This window comes from Serinus canaria, chromosome 1A (genome assembly GCF_022539315.1).
Source record: "Serinus canaria isolate serCan28SL12 chromosome 1A, serCan2020, whole genome shotgun sequence".
In the NCBI taxonomy this organism is placed as follows: Eukaryota; Metazoa; Chordata; class Aves; order Passeriformes; family Fringillidae; genus Serinus; species Serinus canaria.
In genome coordinates this window covers 69,590,442-69,608,893 of record NC_066314.1, presented here as the reverse complement: position 1 = coordinate 69,608,893, position 18,452 = coordinate 69,590,442, and the positions used below count along the sequence as shown (strand labels likewise).

Genomic DNA, 18,452 nt, shown 5'->3' with positions numbered 1-18,452 from the left:
TGCTCTTGCTCAATGTTCTAAATAATTCCTCTTGAACCTTCCTGTCTTCTCCCTTAAATATTTGCACAATTGACTCGTGTCCTTGTTAGTCTGTTCTTAACTAAGTTTTAGTAACCATAAATCACTCCTGAAGAATCAATCACTCCCCAGCAACCCCACTGAGAGCTGTTCTTTGAACTTGGATTCCAGTTAAAAAAAAAAACATCCTGAGAGACACAGTTTGCTACCAAAGCCTTCTAAAGATGAACTGCTTCATTTCTGCCCCGTGACACCAGGATCTGCCCTTTCTCATGGGCATCTCTTGGAGCAGCCTCATGTCTCACCATGGCCTTGTGTTATCTTCTCATTACTGGGGGATATAGATCTCTCCCTCCCCGAGGAAATATTCTTCATTTGTCCAAGCTGCTTGTAGGGTTCTGGAAATTACTTTTATTCTCTTGATCTTGCTCTGTCTGTACTGTTATTTTTTAGTGTTTTCTTCATTTGCAACCAGTGGCAAATCTAATTTTTGTTCACCTTCATCTCCCAGATCACTCATATTATTAAACACAACTCACTGTTGTTTTCTTGGGGTGTTTTTTTCTTATTCAACACATATCAACTATGTTGGGAATTACTTATTTAAAAATGAGCAGTTAGAATTTAGAGCTGAGGCAGTACTGTGACTGTGACAGATTAAAGGGTTTAACAAGAAATAATAACAGAACTTTCTGTACAACATATTTGTCAAACACCTTTCAAAACAAATATGTTTGAATCCAACAGTAATCCCTGTGCCACAAGAACAGACCTCATCTCTTTCCAATTTGAAGTACTGCTGAGTTGGAGTACCCTTTGTTTAGAGGTGTTCAGCTCATTTTCAGTCTCAAGGAGAACAGAGCTTATCTGTGCTAATTTCCTTTCACTTTCAAAGAATTTTCTATGAATATAAAATTAAATCCAAATTCTTTATAAGCTAGAGTTAGCACAAGAGCTTTCTTCCCATGGCTTTTTATTTTGTTTTCCTGTGCCAGACTGAGGAGAACTTCATCTGAATGTTACCTCCCTCCATCAGCCAAGCTGCTGATTTAATTCTGTCACTGATACTCTCTGGATAACTTTGTTCAGCTCAAAATGATTTTTTTTCCCATTTCTTTTCCATCCCTTCCTTGCCTACCTGTGCACCCTCATTCCAATCCCTGTTGGCTGCAGCAAGGAATGCAGTACACATTCAGAATATTCATATTTCATTAGAAAGGATAATGTGGCCTTTTATTTCACTGTGTTGTTGGCAGGCAGTAAATATTTCCATTTAAATCTATATAATGATAGCCATAAAGTGCAAAAGTTAGTGAGAGGAATGATGGGAACCAAGTCAGACTGAGCAAAGATCCCTGACCCTTCCCAGCTCAAGCTGAGAGGAAACCCAGCAAAGGCAGCAGAGCATCCACCTGGGCTGTAGGTGGGACCATCCCTACAGCCCTGTGCTGCAGGCTTAGACCTCATCCCTTTGGATTTGGGAAAGATTGGCTGCTTTTTTGGCAGCCTTTTGGTTTTTGGCTTCTTTCCCACCTCTGTTGAGGTCGGGATTGAAGGCACTTGAGACAATGGTTTGCATTCAGACTCAGGTGTTTATTGTTTCTTATCAATGCCGCAGTCTCATAGCAGGGAGTGCTGCAGTCTTTCATTAGCAAGGCACAAAATGGCCAACTATCTCTTGTTACAAGGTCTCTTAAGGCTAAACTATCCAATTAAGAAACAACACCCTAATTATTTTCACTTTCAACACAATAACTACTCCCTTGAAGTCTCCACTGTGGACTTTTCTGTCCAGTTACAAAATATCACCCAAACCCACGGAGAAGGAGAAAGAAGAACAACCTGCCTCCACCCTAAAACCTCCATCCTGCTTCATACATATTTCTATATCCTAAAACCCCAAACTCTGAGTTTCCCACCCTGTGATATCACACACTTCCAACCAACTCCACACCCAGAATCCCAGTGCTATCAATCAATTTTTTGAAGCTTCTCCACGGCCTCAGGTCCGATGCAGAGCTCTCCTGGGAGTCAGAGTCTGTCAGCACAGAAAGTCTGAAACTCTCAGCATCCAGAACTCCAACAACTGGCTCCCACCTTTTTGCCCCAAACATTTAAACCATTGCATCTCACAAACATTTCTGGCAGCGATTTGTACGTGCAATGGAAAGAGGCTGGATGTCTGTGTAAGCCTAAAGCTGATTGCTAATTCATCACCCACAGATCAGCTATCCCAGAATCATTAATCACCAGGAGTGCTACATGACAGCTTCTGAGCTTTCAGAAAAGGAAAGCTGGAAGTACTTTTGCAAAGAACTGTAGGAGTTTATTTTTCTTCCAGCAAATTTTTCCCCCCGTAAAATTGGTTCTGAATTCATCGCCCACGCACGCTTTCCTGAATTCTAGGAACATTTTCCACTTACTGGCAGGAGGTTCAGGATAACTTGGCTTTGTTTCTCCTCCCCTCTACCCCTGAGGAGTTACTCTGTCCACGAGAAGTAATGGGCAAAAAATGTTTAGCAGAGAGGATTGAAAGTTTAGCTGCTTATCTAGGAGAGCAGGGCATGCCTGCAGCCATGGCAATGAGATCAGAGGCAAAAGCAGCCTTCCTCCTGAGCCAGTGCTGAGCCAGTGCTCCTTTGCTCCTCCGTGGAGCAGGCAGGGAGATGTGTTAGAAACCCTTTTCTGGGTGTCACCAAGGGCTATTCCTGTTGCCCCTGGGGTTTTGGGTTTTTTTTTTGAGGAGTGGGCAAGCCCACCGTTAGGTAGCCTGGCTGTTCCTGGCTGTGTGGAGCTAAACCAGCCCACAGCCAGCCCTGTGTGAGACCTGGGGGGCTCTGGACATCTCCCCTGCTTGTGCTGGGTAATGGAGGTGAACAGGACTGCACTTCAACATTACGAAACCTACGTGTATTTCAGTAAATCCATCTCCACATCTGCCCACATTTCTGAGGTAGAGCAGCATTCCCCCTGTGCTCCTGCTCCTGCCTGCTGCTCTTTGCCTGGCTATTGTGCTGCCACAATGGCACTATTCTTGTTCTGAGCTAACAAATCCTTTCAGAGGCCAAAGTAAACCTCCCCTGGGGCTCCTTTACCTCCCTCCTGGGACCACTTAATGCACTTTGCCAGGTACTGTGCTATTGTCTTTATGGAATAAGCCTGCCCTGTCTCACCCCTCCACCTGCCACATCCCCCATGACTCCAGAGGCAAACTCTCCAGGCCTCCAAGGTTTTCCCCCCTACACAAATGTTTCCCTTTACTCCAGCCTCACTTTATTAAGGCAATATTGCCTCTGGTCCAGAAAGTGCCCAGTGTGGCACTGTCTGCATTTGAGAGGAGCAATGCCCCAATAAACTGACTTCAGGTTATGTAATATACAGATTAGGAAAATTGCTTTTTAGTGGCACCATGGCTTTTGTATATTTGAAAATTGAATTTAAAGTGATTTTCTTCAGCAATCACGGTGATGCCATTCAAATCCTAAGTAGAAGCACTGACTTACAGAATCTCAGGATTCTGAGCCACCTGACTTCCAGAATCTCAAGATTCAAATGAAACTGAATTGCTGAGGCAAATATTGAGAATGAAACATTTTTAGTAGCTTATAAATATCTGTTTAACAGAACTTGTCTTCATTGTGCACCCACAGCCTTAAACTGTAGGCAAACACTACCAACCAGTCTTAACATCTCTGTGTTCAAACAGTTTCCTTGGCTGCAAGTTTTTCCTTAGTGAAAAACCACAGCTTTTTCTCTGCAGAAGGTTAGATTAGATTAATGGTCCTTTCCAGGCACAAAATCCATAAGGCTGTTTCTCTGCTCTTTGTCTCTGCAGAAATTTTGATGGAGTTCTCTACAAGCAGGACTGGCTTTTTTTAACCCACGACTGAAATGTTGCAGTGGGGATGGACAGAACACTCTGGAGCTGCCCCAGGGATGAGAGCTGTGCATCTGCAGCAAACCTGGCACTGGGGATGTCTCAGATCCCAGGGGCCCATTCAGGCACCCACATCTACCAGTCCTCACTCCAGGGCACTCTCCACTGCTGCTGCATTTTTTCTCCCACACACCCCACGTGAATGGGCAAATTTCCTTCAGGAGGAATTCCTGCTAAGTTATGGCACTGCAGCCCTCTGGCTTCCTCCTTTAAAGAACCTGTGTGACACCTGAGAGTGGCTGTAAAAAACACCAGCTCCTTAGGGAGTCTCTTGTGCATTGTAGATCAATATAGGATTTGCACAGCAGGATCTGGGTCTTCTATTAAAACTCCTAGAAGTAAACTCACACAAACACTAAATCAAATTTATTGTGGATCAAAAGTCTCTATCACAATTCCTGTCAGTTCTGGGAAGCTCCATTTGGGATTAATTTGGCCCACTACAATTATTTTCACATCTGAACACATCATAAAATCTCTTTATAGAGATAAATTAAATAGGGAAGAGCAGAACAAAAATTATTTACTATAAATTATGAAATAAAACAAGATAGCAAAGTAATCTCTGCACAGATGAACCACTAAAATATAATTAGTGAGACTCTGCAAAAGACTGACTATACCTGAAATAGCTTTAACATGTCTTGAATAAGATATGATCTTGGCATACTTTTAAAATCCCTGTTCAGCTCAACCAAAAAAAAAAAAAAAAAAAAAAAAAAAAGAAGAAGAAAGAGAAGGAAAAAGAAAAGAGAGCACATTGGAAAGATTGATTTATATGGCTGGGAAGCTGAGAAGATCACTAATGGGATAAAGAACCTCCCTATTACAGGTTCCTGGTCTGCAGGCAGTGCAGAGTCACAGGACCCTGAAGCACATTTCATATTTCAGATCAGAGGACAAGGGATGGATGGCAGGTGGAAGGAAGGAACTGGAAGCCCAGGATTGGAGCCCATGATTGCCTAAGTTAGGCTGCCACAGCAGTGACCTTGTTTGGAGTCATGAATCACTGTTAGCCTTGCTGAACAGGACTCCCACCACTCCTCTTCAAACCCACCAAAATGGGTTGGATTCCAATGACCTGAATTAAATTACCTATTTCAAAAGCAACACAGGAACTGCAAGCTGTACTGTCCCTTTCCATAATGAAGTGAACTGAACCCTGGATTTTATGTTTGCACCACAGAGCTATCTGTGCTGCAATTTACTTTCATTTAATTAAATGGCTGGAACTTCCTAAGAACACAGTTAGGAGCCCACCCACTCACAGTGATGGAAACAAGGAGAAAGAGAGACCAATTCCAACACCTGCACACTGTTTGTGTGCATCTCCACATCACCTGCTAGAAGTCTCAAGGATATCATCAGCATGGCAATCACTGAAATGTGCCCCTCCCACCAATTAGAGCTTTATCAGAACCTTATCAAAGACACTTAGATTTAAAAAGCTCCACAGAAAAATAATTAAAAAAAAAAAAAAAAAAAAAAAAAGAGGGTCTTGTGCTACATCCTGAAGGTAAAGTTTGTATAAATTGGACCTGTCAGCAGAGGCTGATCTCACCTGTCAAAGTGGCACAAAGGACATGAAAACAAGTCTCAGGACAGAGATGTATTGAATGTTATGGACCAGAATGGAGATGCTTGAATTGCAAATGAGAAGCCAGAGTGGCCAGCAGAGAACAGTCAGAGCTGTGTAAGCCTCCTGTGCCTCATACCCCTAATTAAACAGCCAGCCTTGTTTTGTTACTGGCTGGTGCTCACACAAGCCCCTCAGTCTGGCCCCCTTTAGGAAAAGGGATTGCAACCCAGTTTGGGATGGAGGTGGCCCAGAGGGTGCACTGAGAGCCCACAAGAGCTAATAACAGCTAGACAAATCAAGGCTCTCTTGCCACAGCCATTGCTTGAGACGTGGCCCATGGGAATTCAAGGGCACACCCCGTCAGGAATTCATTTTGGAGCATCCCCCACACTCCTCAGTGAGAGATCACACCTCACACCCAGCCCCAGCTCCATCTCTGAAGCCACCCTCAGCAGCCAATTCCACCTGCCTGGTGCTGCAGGAGCACTGCCAGCTTCCCCTGCTGGAGCCTGGCTCCAGGAACTCTCAACATTTACCTCCCAGCCTCCTGACAGTGCTGCAAAGCTGAGCATCACACCTCCAAATGACACTGCTCCTTCAAACACAGCTCTGCCCCCTCTGCTGAGCTCTTCCCTCCTCACACACAGCCAGCCTGGACTGGGAAGAAATGTCTGGAAAATCAATCCCCAGTGCCAGGCTGACATGCTGCACAAAGTCATGCTGCTGCACCATGCCTTGTGTGTGACTGCTAGCAAAATGGGTCAGCTGAGAGGGCCAAAACTGAAGCAAAATTGGTTTTCTTGGAAAAAACCATTACCAGCCATTAAGGAAACCCAGCTCCTCTATCTGTCTCCCACCTGGAACCATATTGAGTGAGCTCAAAGGGAAAAACCAATTGTTAAATCGTGACAGAACAGCACTATCACTGCTTTGAGCTGAAATTATCCCAGAAAGGCTGTTTGAAGATTAATGTTTTCACAGTGCTCTGCAAATGCAAGGACTCACTGGTTACACATTCTGATAAAAATACTCACAAGGTTCCTCATGTGTTTCAGCATTATGGTCAGGCAGGTGTTCTCATGGGATATGACCAGTTGTACTCCAGGCTTCTCACCAGCTGGCTGAGGACCTAAAAAAGGCCAGACAGCTTGATTTTTTAGTTAACAGCTTAGAGGAAATATATCTGTAATATACTGAAGTTAGCTAACACATAAAAACCTGCTGTGTGCTTAAATCGGGGGTGGAATTAGAAAACATGAGTGTGATGGAAGAAAGGGCTCTGACATGCAGTGCTCTCTTTCTCTCCTGTTTGGTAACTGCCAGGGAGATTTTCTGTTTACTAATTGCCATCAATCTGAAATTCAGAGGGAAATTTATGCTTGAGTGACAAATAATTGGGGCAGTTTTTTTGGCAGTCACTGATGACACTATTCACTATTGTTGCAGTTCTGTCTGCTCAAAAACACTGTAATTTTTTTTTCTAGTTCCCAAGAGAAAGGGAAAAAAAAGGAAAAAAAAGGGAAAAAAGAGCAAGTTTCCTGACCAGTTGCAAACCAAGTTAGAGAAACAACATTAGGTATAAATTCTGCCTTCCTCATTCTGTACTTTATGTGTTCCAGGCTGGTTTTCATGCAACCCATTGCTTTCATAGATTTTTCTACTAAGATGCACTTTAGAAGTCTGCCATAATTCCCACTGAAAAAAAGCCATTTTTCATTTTCCAAGCAAGAAGAATCAGTCTCATATTGTGGAAGAAATGACTAAGCAAATCCTGCTCCATCTTTCTGCTGGAGGCACTGAGCCAGCTGTCTTCAGTGCCAAAGAGGTGTGTCCTTGACTCTGGGTAAGTGATGTGGTTTACCTGCCCTGCAGACACAGCAGGGAGGCACAGCAAAGAAAAGATGCCTTTTACCACTGCAAATCAGCTAATGGTGAGCACAGCCTCTGCTCAATATCTGTCTGACCTCCTTATTTTGCAGTGGAGCAGGGGCTGAGGAGCTGGGCTTGAGACATTTTTCACCACCTGGTCACCAAGGACAGCCTGGACACTGCCTGGGTGAAGCTGCCTGGTTTTACTCACCAAATAGGGCAACATTTAATTAAACTAAAGCTGTATTACACCCACTAATTTACCTGAAAAAGCAAGAACTCAGTCCTGCTAAGCTTACAGCACAATGAGGATGTCTCATGAGCTGGGCTCTGCTCTCCCACCTGCCCTTTAGAGCTGAGCTGGAGACCTCAGCCAGAGAAATCCTGCTCTCCTTCCTGCACCTTGGGATCTGCCACTGACACCCCAGCCCTGAAGCCACTGCAGGGTGACACAACAGCACCAGACAGGACAATAGAGTGGTGATTAATTCTTTGAATAGAAACACATCTCGTGAGGAGCAGAGGCAGTGGGAAAGGGTGGGAATGTGAGAGCAGCCATCACTCACAGTCAGGCACTGCCACAGGAGGCTTTTGGGAGAACCAGGACTGCTCCCCTGGGTAGCAGGAGGGTTCTCTTGTGTCTCTTTCAGCCTCAGCAGAGACCTGGCTGATGTCTCAGGTTTAGCTTTGATATTTTCACATTCTGTGCTGCTTTAGTGGGTGGGGTTGAGCATCACACCAGGGATGGTGAGCTCTGTGCACAGAGCAGGGAGACAAAACAATTCCTGCTCCAGCTGGGCACCAAGGACAAATGATCCCAATCTCAGCCCAGGAGCACAAACCCCGTGGGCTGGAGAGAGAAAAACAAGCAGGGTGGGAGTGCCTGGGCTAAAGCTGGGCTGGGACAATGAACTGCAAGGTGGGAATGGAGCAGAGCTGATCCCAGGGAGAGACCCCGTGCCCGGCCGGGCATTTTGGGGCCATTTTGGGTCATCTTGGGTGCAGCCCTGGCTGGGCTCTGGTGCTGCCCAAGGTGGATCCATGGAGGAGATCCTTGGAATAAATCCCTGCTTTATTCTGGAACTCTGCCCAGCCTCTTCAGAAGGGTCCATGGGCACTCCCTGTCTCACTCTTGCCCTCTCCTCCCCACATGTCCCCAGAGCTCTCACTGCCAGGGGGGTTGGAGCCAGAAATCCAATTCCTTCTGCTCAGCCTCTCTGTTGCCAGCAGAGGAGGAGGCACAGGGGGTGCTATAATGGACAAGCCACTCTGGGTGTGTTTTTCTGAAGAAATGTGTAAGCTCTGGGGCAAGCAGAGCCTAAAAGAACTGCTGGGCAGACCCAGTGCCAGTGGGGCCTCGTGCTGCTGACTGCCAGAGAGGCAGTGTAATTGCCATTTATCCTGAGGAAGGGAGCTCAGATGAATTAGAAATAACACAGTGTGTACATGCAACTGCCATAATGTAATTGTACCAACGCTGCTGAGTTTATGAGGCTTGGAGTGGAATTTCAGAATATGAATCCATCTCCAATTTCTCCCCTTTAGAGCCTACAGAAATACATTTTTAATCACATCCTAACTAGAGAAGGGCCTGAAACACTCCTGAAAAATTGAAATCTCAGGAAGAAATCACTAAGCTGGGACTTAGAGGGCTGAGTAGCAGCTCTTCATTTGTTACTCTCCCTTATGAACCTTGACAAATCACTTGGCAAGACTGTGCCTTATTTCATTTCTTGTGTTATGAAAATAGGAACAGGGAGGGACAAGGGATGAAAACTCCAGACAATGCTGAGTCTTTTTCAGGTTAAGAAGAAGCCCATAAAATTAAATTCTTCTTTTTTTTTTTTTTTTCATGCAAAGCCACTTTACCATTTTCTTTTTCTTAATCTGAGAGTCCTTTTGCCTTGAATTTGCCAGAGGAGATGTGGAATTCAGGACTGTTACACACAGTGTCACACAAGGGCAGCTGTGTTTTAACATAAGGGCACGATTCCCTTGTGGGGCTCTGTTAATTTTGGGAATTGCAGTGAGTCACCACCAGTGGTTTAGCAAGAACAACAATTTCAGAGGCTAAATTACATCATCAGAATCCAGCTGATCACCATGCCTTCCCTTTCCTACAGCACTACAGTGCCTTTGTTTTTCATTAATTCTTACAGTGGGAGTTGGGTTTTATTTTTTCTTTGAAAGTAAGAAATGTAAGTCTCTAACAAAAAAAACCTCAAAACAACCAAACAAAAAAACCACCAAAAAACCAAACCAAAACACCCCAAAATAAACCAAAAGAGGAGGAAAAATGCATGTCTAATTGAATATGCAAAATGAAGTCTGAAACACACACACTATGGGCTCTTACTATGAGATAAATTTTTTGCTCTTACTATGAGATAAATTGAGCACTAATGGGAAAAAAATAAAAGGAAGGGAAATAAAAATAACAGAGCGTGGGAAATCTGTTAAACATTGAAGAGATCACTGCTGCTTATATTTCAGAGTAAAACCCAGCTACTGCTAGCTACACTCAGCTGATATGGTTTTGGTTTTCCCACTCAGTGCTAGATCATATCCTCTTTGAAGTCCAGGTGTTTTTAGCTTCAAATGATAATAGAATACACATAGAATAATTACTCCCAATCTAGCCAGCTTGGGCAGATGGACTTGAGCTCAGCCCTGCATTTTTGGGAAGTGCCACGCTCTACTTGCAGCCCGTTTTGGAAGGACCAGGTGCTGGTCTGGTGCAGGTACAGGACTGAGTTCCACTGACTACAGATGAAGCTAAAGGTCCCCCCAGGGATCAGTTCTTGACTCTCTGGTGTTGATGCAAAATCTGTCAAATTCCAAATGAGGACCCTGGAGCACTTGGAGATTTCTCCTTCCTGATTTGTGCCTGTGTAGCCCAGTGTTCCCAGGGGCAGTCAGCCCCCAGCCCTACTACAGAAAATCCCAAACCCTGCCAGTTTAGGACCTCTTATTGAGGAACATAAACATGAGAAATCTGTGGGTCCTTTTGTTTTTTCAAACGAAGAAATGAAGGCAATTAGCATTCAGATTTCTACTGGGGGTGAAATGATCCTCCCAGTACTCAAGCATGCAGTTCTTTGTATAATCTAGATGGTCTTTGTTGTATCTAGATGGTCTTTGTTTTATCTAGATGATTTTTGTTTTATCTAGATGGTCTTTGTTGTATCTAGATGGTCTTTGTTGTATCTAGATGGTCTTTGTTGTATCTAGATGGTCTTTGTTTTATCTAGATTATTTTGTTTTATCTAGATGGTCTTTGTTGTATCTAGATGGTCTTTGTTGTATCTAGATGGTCTTTGTTTTAGCTAGATGGTCTTTGTTTTATCTAGATGATTTTTGTTTTATCTAGATGGTCTTTGTTGTATCTAGATGGTCTTTGTTGTATCTAGATGGTCTTTGTTTTAGCTAGATGGTCTTTGTTTTAGCTAGATGTTTTTTTCTGCCATGCTGGAGAACAGCCAGCTCTATATCCCACCTTTTTGCAATGTTTTCCTGAGCAGCAGTTTAAAACAAGCTCTGCATTACACTGTGCTCAAGGTTTGAGGAACAAAAATGGAGAGGATGATGCTACTGATAAAATCAAGAGGGAAACAAGTGGGCTGCAAAGCAATGTTAATTAAACTCATTAACTAAGTGTCCGTGCACTGCCATGGGGAGCTCAGTCTTGTTCTGTATTCTGCACCTTCAGATTTCTCTTAGACCTTTCTTGGTGACAGTCTGTTTTGACATCTGGCATCAAAGAGAACAGGAACCTGTTTGGTTTTCCAGGGCTGGGGTTGAACACCCCAAACCAACAATCTGCTTTAGGTACAGCCTCCACAGTCCCTGACTTCACACTTCAGTCAGCCCTAAATTCACCAGCTGGCCCAGGGCTCCAGTCCTCCCAGGCAGCCAGAGGTGCTCATGGGTGGATGTGATGAAACCAGGAGGGCAACTTGTGGCAAAAGCTTTTCATCAAGAGTGAGCAACTTCAGAAGATCAAAGCACTGTGGGACACGAGCAAGAGAGCCTTTTTCTCCTCAGGGACTATCCATGAGGACTGTGGCTCTGCATGGAGGGGAATGCCATGTTACCATGTCCCTGGATGTCCCTTTACAAGGACACAGAACCTGTTCCCCTGCTGCACCTCAAGGCCAGAGGCTCACAAACACAGGGAGCACTAATTAAACATGCCAGAGCTGGGGCTGGGCTGTACAGTGTTCCAGCCCTTAGGAGAAAAAAACTGTCTGAATGATTAATATTTTCAGGAGATACAAACTCAAGAGAAGAAAAAGAAACAAGATGGATATTAAAATGTTTTTCGTAGACCTTCCTTCCTTCCTTCCTTCCTCCCTCCCTCCCTCCCTTCCTTCCTTCCCTTCCTTCCCTTCCTTTCCTTCCTGGCTTTTATAAAAGTCTGATTGTGAAATCATTCCTGATATCTGCTCTTACTGCCTTGTAGTGAGCTTGGTATAATGAAATGCTGACAATGTTCAGGATAATTCAGAATTCACCCCACTGGGAATACTGATTCAGTATTCATGTCAAGTAAATTTAACACTGATTTCTAATCTCTCTATTGCTGGGAGCAGAGTACAAATTCATAAATTTTAATTTTTATTTTACTTTAGTAAGTATAATTACCTACAACATTTATAAATTATAGCAGTGTAAGAGAAAGATGCTGGTTTGATCAAAATTCATAACCTGATCTTATTGGGCATTAATCTTATTTTATATTGATCCTAACCAAGAGAGAGATTATTTCTTTTGCTTGAGAGAGAAGCTACCAGACCCATGGAAAGCTCCAGCCCATATTAAACTTGAGTTATTTTTCAAAAGAGACAAATATTACGACCCCTATAACCTCAGAAAGGAATGAAATTTGTGGGGGAAAAAAAAAATCTATGCTTTTATTCATGGCAACCACCTCTTTCCTGCAGGCTCAGTGAATTTAATTCCTCCCCAGACTGACTATGGCATTACTGCAGAGTTCACCTCCAAATCAAGAGCATTTCTGGGCACCCTCAGGCAGAAAGAACCTTTGGGGCCTCTTTGTTCCTCCCAGCAACTCCTTGTTTGCTACCTGGCACCTTGGCATGACCAGACACCCCCTCCTGCCTTAGCAGGACTAGTGTCCCCTCTGGATGCCACCCGTGTGCAGAATGCCATGGAACAAAGATCTCAGTGAGCTCTCTGGGGAGTGCCAGCAGCCTGACTCCAAAGGTGAGGTGAAGAACAGAGAAAAATAAATATAGAAATGTGTGTTTGAATAGATTTCTCAGGTGGGCAATCAGCCCATGCAGGGCAGCTCTTCCCCCACAAATGGTGCAGTACCCAGAGCAACCCAGCCCATGATTCCCTGGTTTTTACCAGGTCCAAACTCATTATTTGGACCTCATGTGCATTGCTGGTTTATTAGTAAATGATAGTGATCAATTTTCTAGGCTAAAGAGAGCCCCTTTTGTTTGTGGTTGGGATTTTGTTTGCTCACTCTCGTTAAACAAAGGTTTTGCCCTGAGTCTATAAGTGAAGTATCCAAACTTTAAAAGGCAGAGCTCTTGCACAGGAAAAAAATCCAATCCCCCTGTAACCTCCCTGCTGGAGGCCAGAGACCCCCTCCTCTTCCCCAGCCATGCTGTGACCCTCACCAGCACCAACCACACAGTGAGAACAGGCTGGGCTACCTGGCACACAGCTCTCATCAAACACCCACTAAACACATCCTTGCCTCTGCTTCTTCATTCTCTTCCTTGACTTTTTTTTTCCACTGACAAAAAAAATTAGATGGCTCATCTGTGGTATTTTCAGAGCCCCTGTGGCAGGAAGGAAATGATGAATCTGACTCCATGTTCTTAGAAGGCTAATTTCTTATTTTATGTTACTATATTATATTAAAGAATACTATACTAAACTACACTGACGAATAGAGAAAGGATACTTACAGAAGGCTTAACAAGATAATAATGAAAATCTTGTGACTCTCCAGTGACCTGACACAGCTGGCTGTGATTGGTCATTAAGTCAAAACAATTCCCATGTTGGATAAACAATCTCCAACCACATTCCAAAGCAGCAAAACACAGGAGAAGCAAAGGAGATAATTACTGTTTTCATTTCTCTCTGAGGCTTCTCAGCTTCCCAGGAGAAGAAATCCTGGGCAAAGGGATTTTTCCAGAAAATATGACAGTGACAGCTCATCCTGCAGACCACACTGGCTCAGGACACTGCTGTAGGAATTATGATGTTGCAAGTTATTTCTCAATTTTATTAGAGATGCTGTTCATGATTTTGCATAAAACTTTTACACCCAGATTCTCTGTAAGAATTAGGCTGCTGAATATTAGTGACAAATCAAACTTTTTCTGGGGCTTTAGCTGCCTTGTGCCTCAGCTCCCTCTGGCATCTGTATCTTTGCCAAAGACACCTACAGAGAGATGCAGCCCATGGACCCAGATTACATGCTCCTAGCATCTTTGCATTATCTCCTTGATCCTTTGTAAAAGTTAGAGTAACCATTAGTAATTTTCAATAGTCATAATGGGTTTCATATGATAATGGCATGCCCTAATCAAATAAACTCCACACAGGGGGAATCTTCCAAGGGCTGAGAAGCCAGAATGGGATTTATTTTGTTCTGATGGATTAAAAAAAACCTGGTCCCAGCAAAAGAGATAATGAAACCTCTGTCTGCAGAGGGATTAAATTAACTTAATGGACATGCAAACTAAATATGCAGAGATACAATCCTTTCTGAAATGTGGAAAACTGATGATCTTGGAAACCATCCTATCACTTGGAGCACATAACAACCAGCTGAATTGTTGTGGTGCAGAGTGCAGCTGCAGACTCCTTTATGAGCTTTTATTTTGCCTAAAAACTGAGCACAGAAGATTATTATCAGTGCAGAACTAAGGCAGTGGAAGACAATAAACATTCAGAGTTTACTTTTTATGGTTTATGCTTTGGCTCTTAATGATGTAACGTCAGAAATTCGATTAAATTAGGCGCTGGACAGAGGAGGGAAATGGGTTAAGGATTTAGATAGGCTAAGAGAACAGTTCAGCATCTCATTTAGGCAGAAGTGAATTACCACAGTCATTAATAATGTATGCCTAAGCATTAACATAATGTTCTGTTATTTACTTGCTTCACTCATTGTGAAAATTACTTCAGAAGTCACCCCTGATTTTCTTCGCTTGTGCAAGCACACATTGTGCTTTGTCGTGACTCACATCCTTTCCTCCAAAATCTTTGAATATTTTGTTTTGTAAAACAAGAAACTTGCCACAGTCTGTGTAAAAGAACTTCTGCTTTGCATATAAGCATGTTTATTCAAAAAGAAATGAAGCAAGGCTGAAAGGAATTTGAGAAAGAGAAAGAAATCTACAGGTGACGTCAGTAACACATTTTCAAAGACCTTGAGAAATCAGGAATTATTTGTTGGTATCTTTACATCCTAAAAAACCCCAAACCATCTAAAAACTTTAGACTCACCTTTGCTTAAAGCTATCAAGGATTATAATTTCTTAGAAAAGCAATAAGATTGGTAATCCACATACCTAAGGTCAAAGATGATGAGTGTTCTGCCAAGGTATTTTTGGACCAGTTGAGGAAGAAGCTGAGTACAAGCTCATTCTGAAAGAGAATAGAAACACCGTAGGTAATATCATATGTTGCACTCTGGTCCTTGCATCATTCCCCCCAAGAAGCTCACTGATCATTTTTAATGCACAAATTAGAGTCAGCAATAAAAGGCAGCTTTCCCTTTTGATCATGAGCTAGGAACCCAGGAGTGACTTTTGCTGTGGCACTGGGAGGATGATGAAGGTGTCCTTTAGCACCCTCAGGGATGCTGCTTTGGTGCCTACCTGGCCCCTTTCTGTCAGCACGCTTCAGAGCTGTGGGGCCACAGATCTGTGTATGCACAAATCACAAACAGGACAGGACTGCTGGGAACGTGCCCTGAGCTGGTTGATTTTCCAGCACCACTCTCATTCCATGGTTATGGCAATGGGAAGATGCCAGCAGCTCACATCCCAGGCAGCAGACCAAGAACTCAATGTTACAACTCACTTTAAAAGTTTTTTGACCAATCACACAAAGCCAAAGCACACTGACAGTAGTTCCATCCAACCACTACAACCACAGGTACCTTTGGTTAAACAATGCTTTTTTTGGATATAATCCCTGCTTGTGAGCCTTCAAACACAACACACAGAGCTCCATTATTAAGCTTAAAACTTCCTAATATCTCACTCCCCAATATCTCACTAGATAAACTTTTCTGCAGCTCAGGGAGTTATTCTAGACAAGCATTAATACACAGACCATTGTTCTATCTGTCCTTACTTTTCTACTCCTTACATGATTTTTCTGCTGACCTGTCTCATGGCTCCTGCTTAGCTACAATCACAGCTCTGCTGTCTCTGAGTCCTGCCTTCTGCAGCTTTCCCAAAACCCTCTGATTCTGGATTCCCACACTGTGGGGCCACAGATCTGTGCTTGTGCTCCATCTCCAGTAGCTCAAGATTTGTCTGAGCAGCTGCAAGTGCTGTGAGAGAGCAGCCCAGGTGTGAAGCAAAGGCAGGGGAGCATCTCCAGTCTGAACTTGCCCTTGGCACGGGACTGACCCCAAGTACCTGACCTCGTGTGTGCCTCCCTGAGGCTCAGCTATTGTGCAAACCTCCCTCCCACAGCAGCTTAATGGACACTTGTGCTGAAAAGCTCCATGCACAGTTAAATCCTACACCAGAAACCCACAGGGAGTGAAAGGCACGATCGTATTTCACCCTCCTGTTTAAAAGAGTAATCCACCTTATGTACTGCTGTAACTTTTATTTTTATGTACTGACCTGTGCTGCTCTAGTGAACATATATAACAGGTAGTTACCTTCAGCTGGAGAGAATTAAAACAATAAACCAAATCCCCAGATTTCAGTAGTTTGCAAGGTAATAAAAACATGAATTCTTAAATGGGCTCTTATGACTCTGAATCAAAGCTGGACAGTAATTGCATTTTATTGGCTTTTCAGAAAGCCATATTTCAGAATGGCCATTCTCTAAGAGGGTTAGAATTGTTACATTCATGCTGATGTTACATGGACTGACACTGTAATGAATGGGTAGGACAAGAGACTTTTCAGATTCCAGCATTAAAATGTCACCATTGTTTTTTTCCAGTCAGTGGAAAATAATGTGTCTCTTATCAGCAAGATGTACTTCAAGTAGTATTTGTGTTCCTTCAATTTGACAAGATGTAGCATAATTTGTGCAGGGAAAAAAGAAAAGGAGCAGGGTAGTGACAAAAGCAGCTAGTGAGGAGTTAACATGTGGTTACAGCAGACACAGGAGCAGATGTGTATGTTCAGTGGAGAGATAAGATTTAGAAATCTGGATTTATTTTCACAGTTGCCTTTCATTTTTCACTCTACTGTTTGGAGTTTTTCCTCCCACACTGATATTTTCTTTAAAACAAAAATCAGGGGAAAAAAAGAAGAAGGAAAGAAAGAAAACCCAACATAATTGTTTTCCTTGAACTGAATGACAGATCCTGAAATTATTAGCAGTGGACTGCCAGCACACCTGTCTGCACTGAGCACCAGTAATTATTCTCCATCTGATGAAGACAGCTGACAGGGGAAAGCCCATCCACCTGCCACAGCTCCCAGCAGCTTGAAACAGCAGAGTTATTCCCCAGGGGACCTTCACTTGCTCTTTCAGCACAAGTCCCAAGTGTAGGAAATCTCCAGGGTTGAGAGTATATTTTTGGCAGCCCAGCCTTTATTTGACAGCCTGAAAATAAGCAGAGAAACTCAAGTGGCCCTATGACTTCAAAGATCTTGAGAGAAGTAGGCAGGAGGTGGATACACAAACTGACTTGAAAGAGAAATAAAAAATTCCACACTGAGCAGCGTGGTGTTTTTTCTGCTTCCTCTCCACCTCCACTTTCTGCAATAAATGGAAATGCAAGACAAATAATACAAAGCACGAGGTTTGTAAATAGGAGGTGCAGAGATTGTTTCAGGCAATAATTCCAAAATCTCATTCTAATGGAGAGAGGGCTGAAAAAAAAAGAAAAAAAGGACATTTGGTTTGAGTACAAGAGTGTGGGGTTTTGAGGTCCCCAGGAGGAGGTGAGATGAGAATTTGACTCCAAGTTCTCACAAGGCTGATAATAATATAATAAATATGATATGATATGATATGATATGATATGATATGATATGATATGATATGATATAATATAATGATAATATAATATAATATAATATAATATAATATAATATAATATAATATAATATAATATAATATAATATAATATAATATAATATAATATATATAATATAATATAATATAATATAATATAATATAATATAATATAATATAATATAATATAATATAATACAATCTGGGGTCACATTAGCTGGGGTCCAGCTGCTGGAGCACAGAATTAAGCCAAGCTCACTGCTAACCAGAAACAGATCTAGCAGAGCTTTGAACACATGTAGGAGCTGTTTGAAGGTGCAGAGTGTCCACTTCTAACCCAGCAGATTTGTTGCACAGAGCTGACTGTGGGTGCCAATCTCAGAGACCCCGTGATGGCCCTGGCAGGAAGGAAGGCACTGAGGATGACCAGAGCATTCCCTCACCCTTTCTCCCCCCAGAACTCTTACCTTTCAATCAGCAAATGGAAATTCCCTGAAATGTTGCACACTTAGGAAGTCCTCCTATCATTTGTCTAAGCATCCTTACCTAACAAGACAATACTCTTCAACAGGTAATTCAGATTTTTCTCAGGTCACTCAGCACATTATCCCAAACAGGAGCAGACTGCTCTGTGTGGTCAGTCTGGCTGGAACTCACAGATTTTTTTTCAGCCATTTATCTCAAAAGGCACAAACTCCACCTTTCCTTGCCCTAGGATACAACTGAAATAAAATATTTCAGTGGCTCTGGGGGGCTGGCACAGCCCTGCACTACTGCAGCAGGACAGAATTGTCTGCTGCTCTCCATCAGAGGCTAACTAGAAAAACAGTGTGCAGTTTG

At 42.9% G+C, this 18,452-nt stretch overlaps 1 protein-coding gene across 2 annotated transcripts in view; it reads right to left on the bottom strand.

The window, feature by feature from the left end:
- PIK3C2G (phosphatidylinositol-4-phosphate 3-kinase catalytic subunit type 2 gamma) overlaps positions 1 to 18,452 on the bottom strand; it is a 206,320-nt gene that overhangs the window by 15,620 nt on the left and 172,248 nt on the right. For both annotated transcript variants that reach the window (XM_018919832.3, XM_030238643.2), the window contains 2 exons: positions 14,966 to 15,041; positions 6,569 to 6,663 (listed from right to left, as the gene is read on the bottom strand). In XM_018919832.3, the coding sequence (XP_018775377.2) occupies positions 6,569 to 6,663; positions 14,966 to 15,041 (171 nt within the window). The remainder of the gene's footprint in view (positions 1 to 6,568; positions 6,664 to 14,965; positions 15,042 to 18,452) is intronic.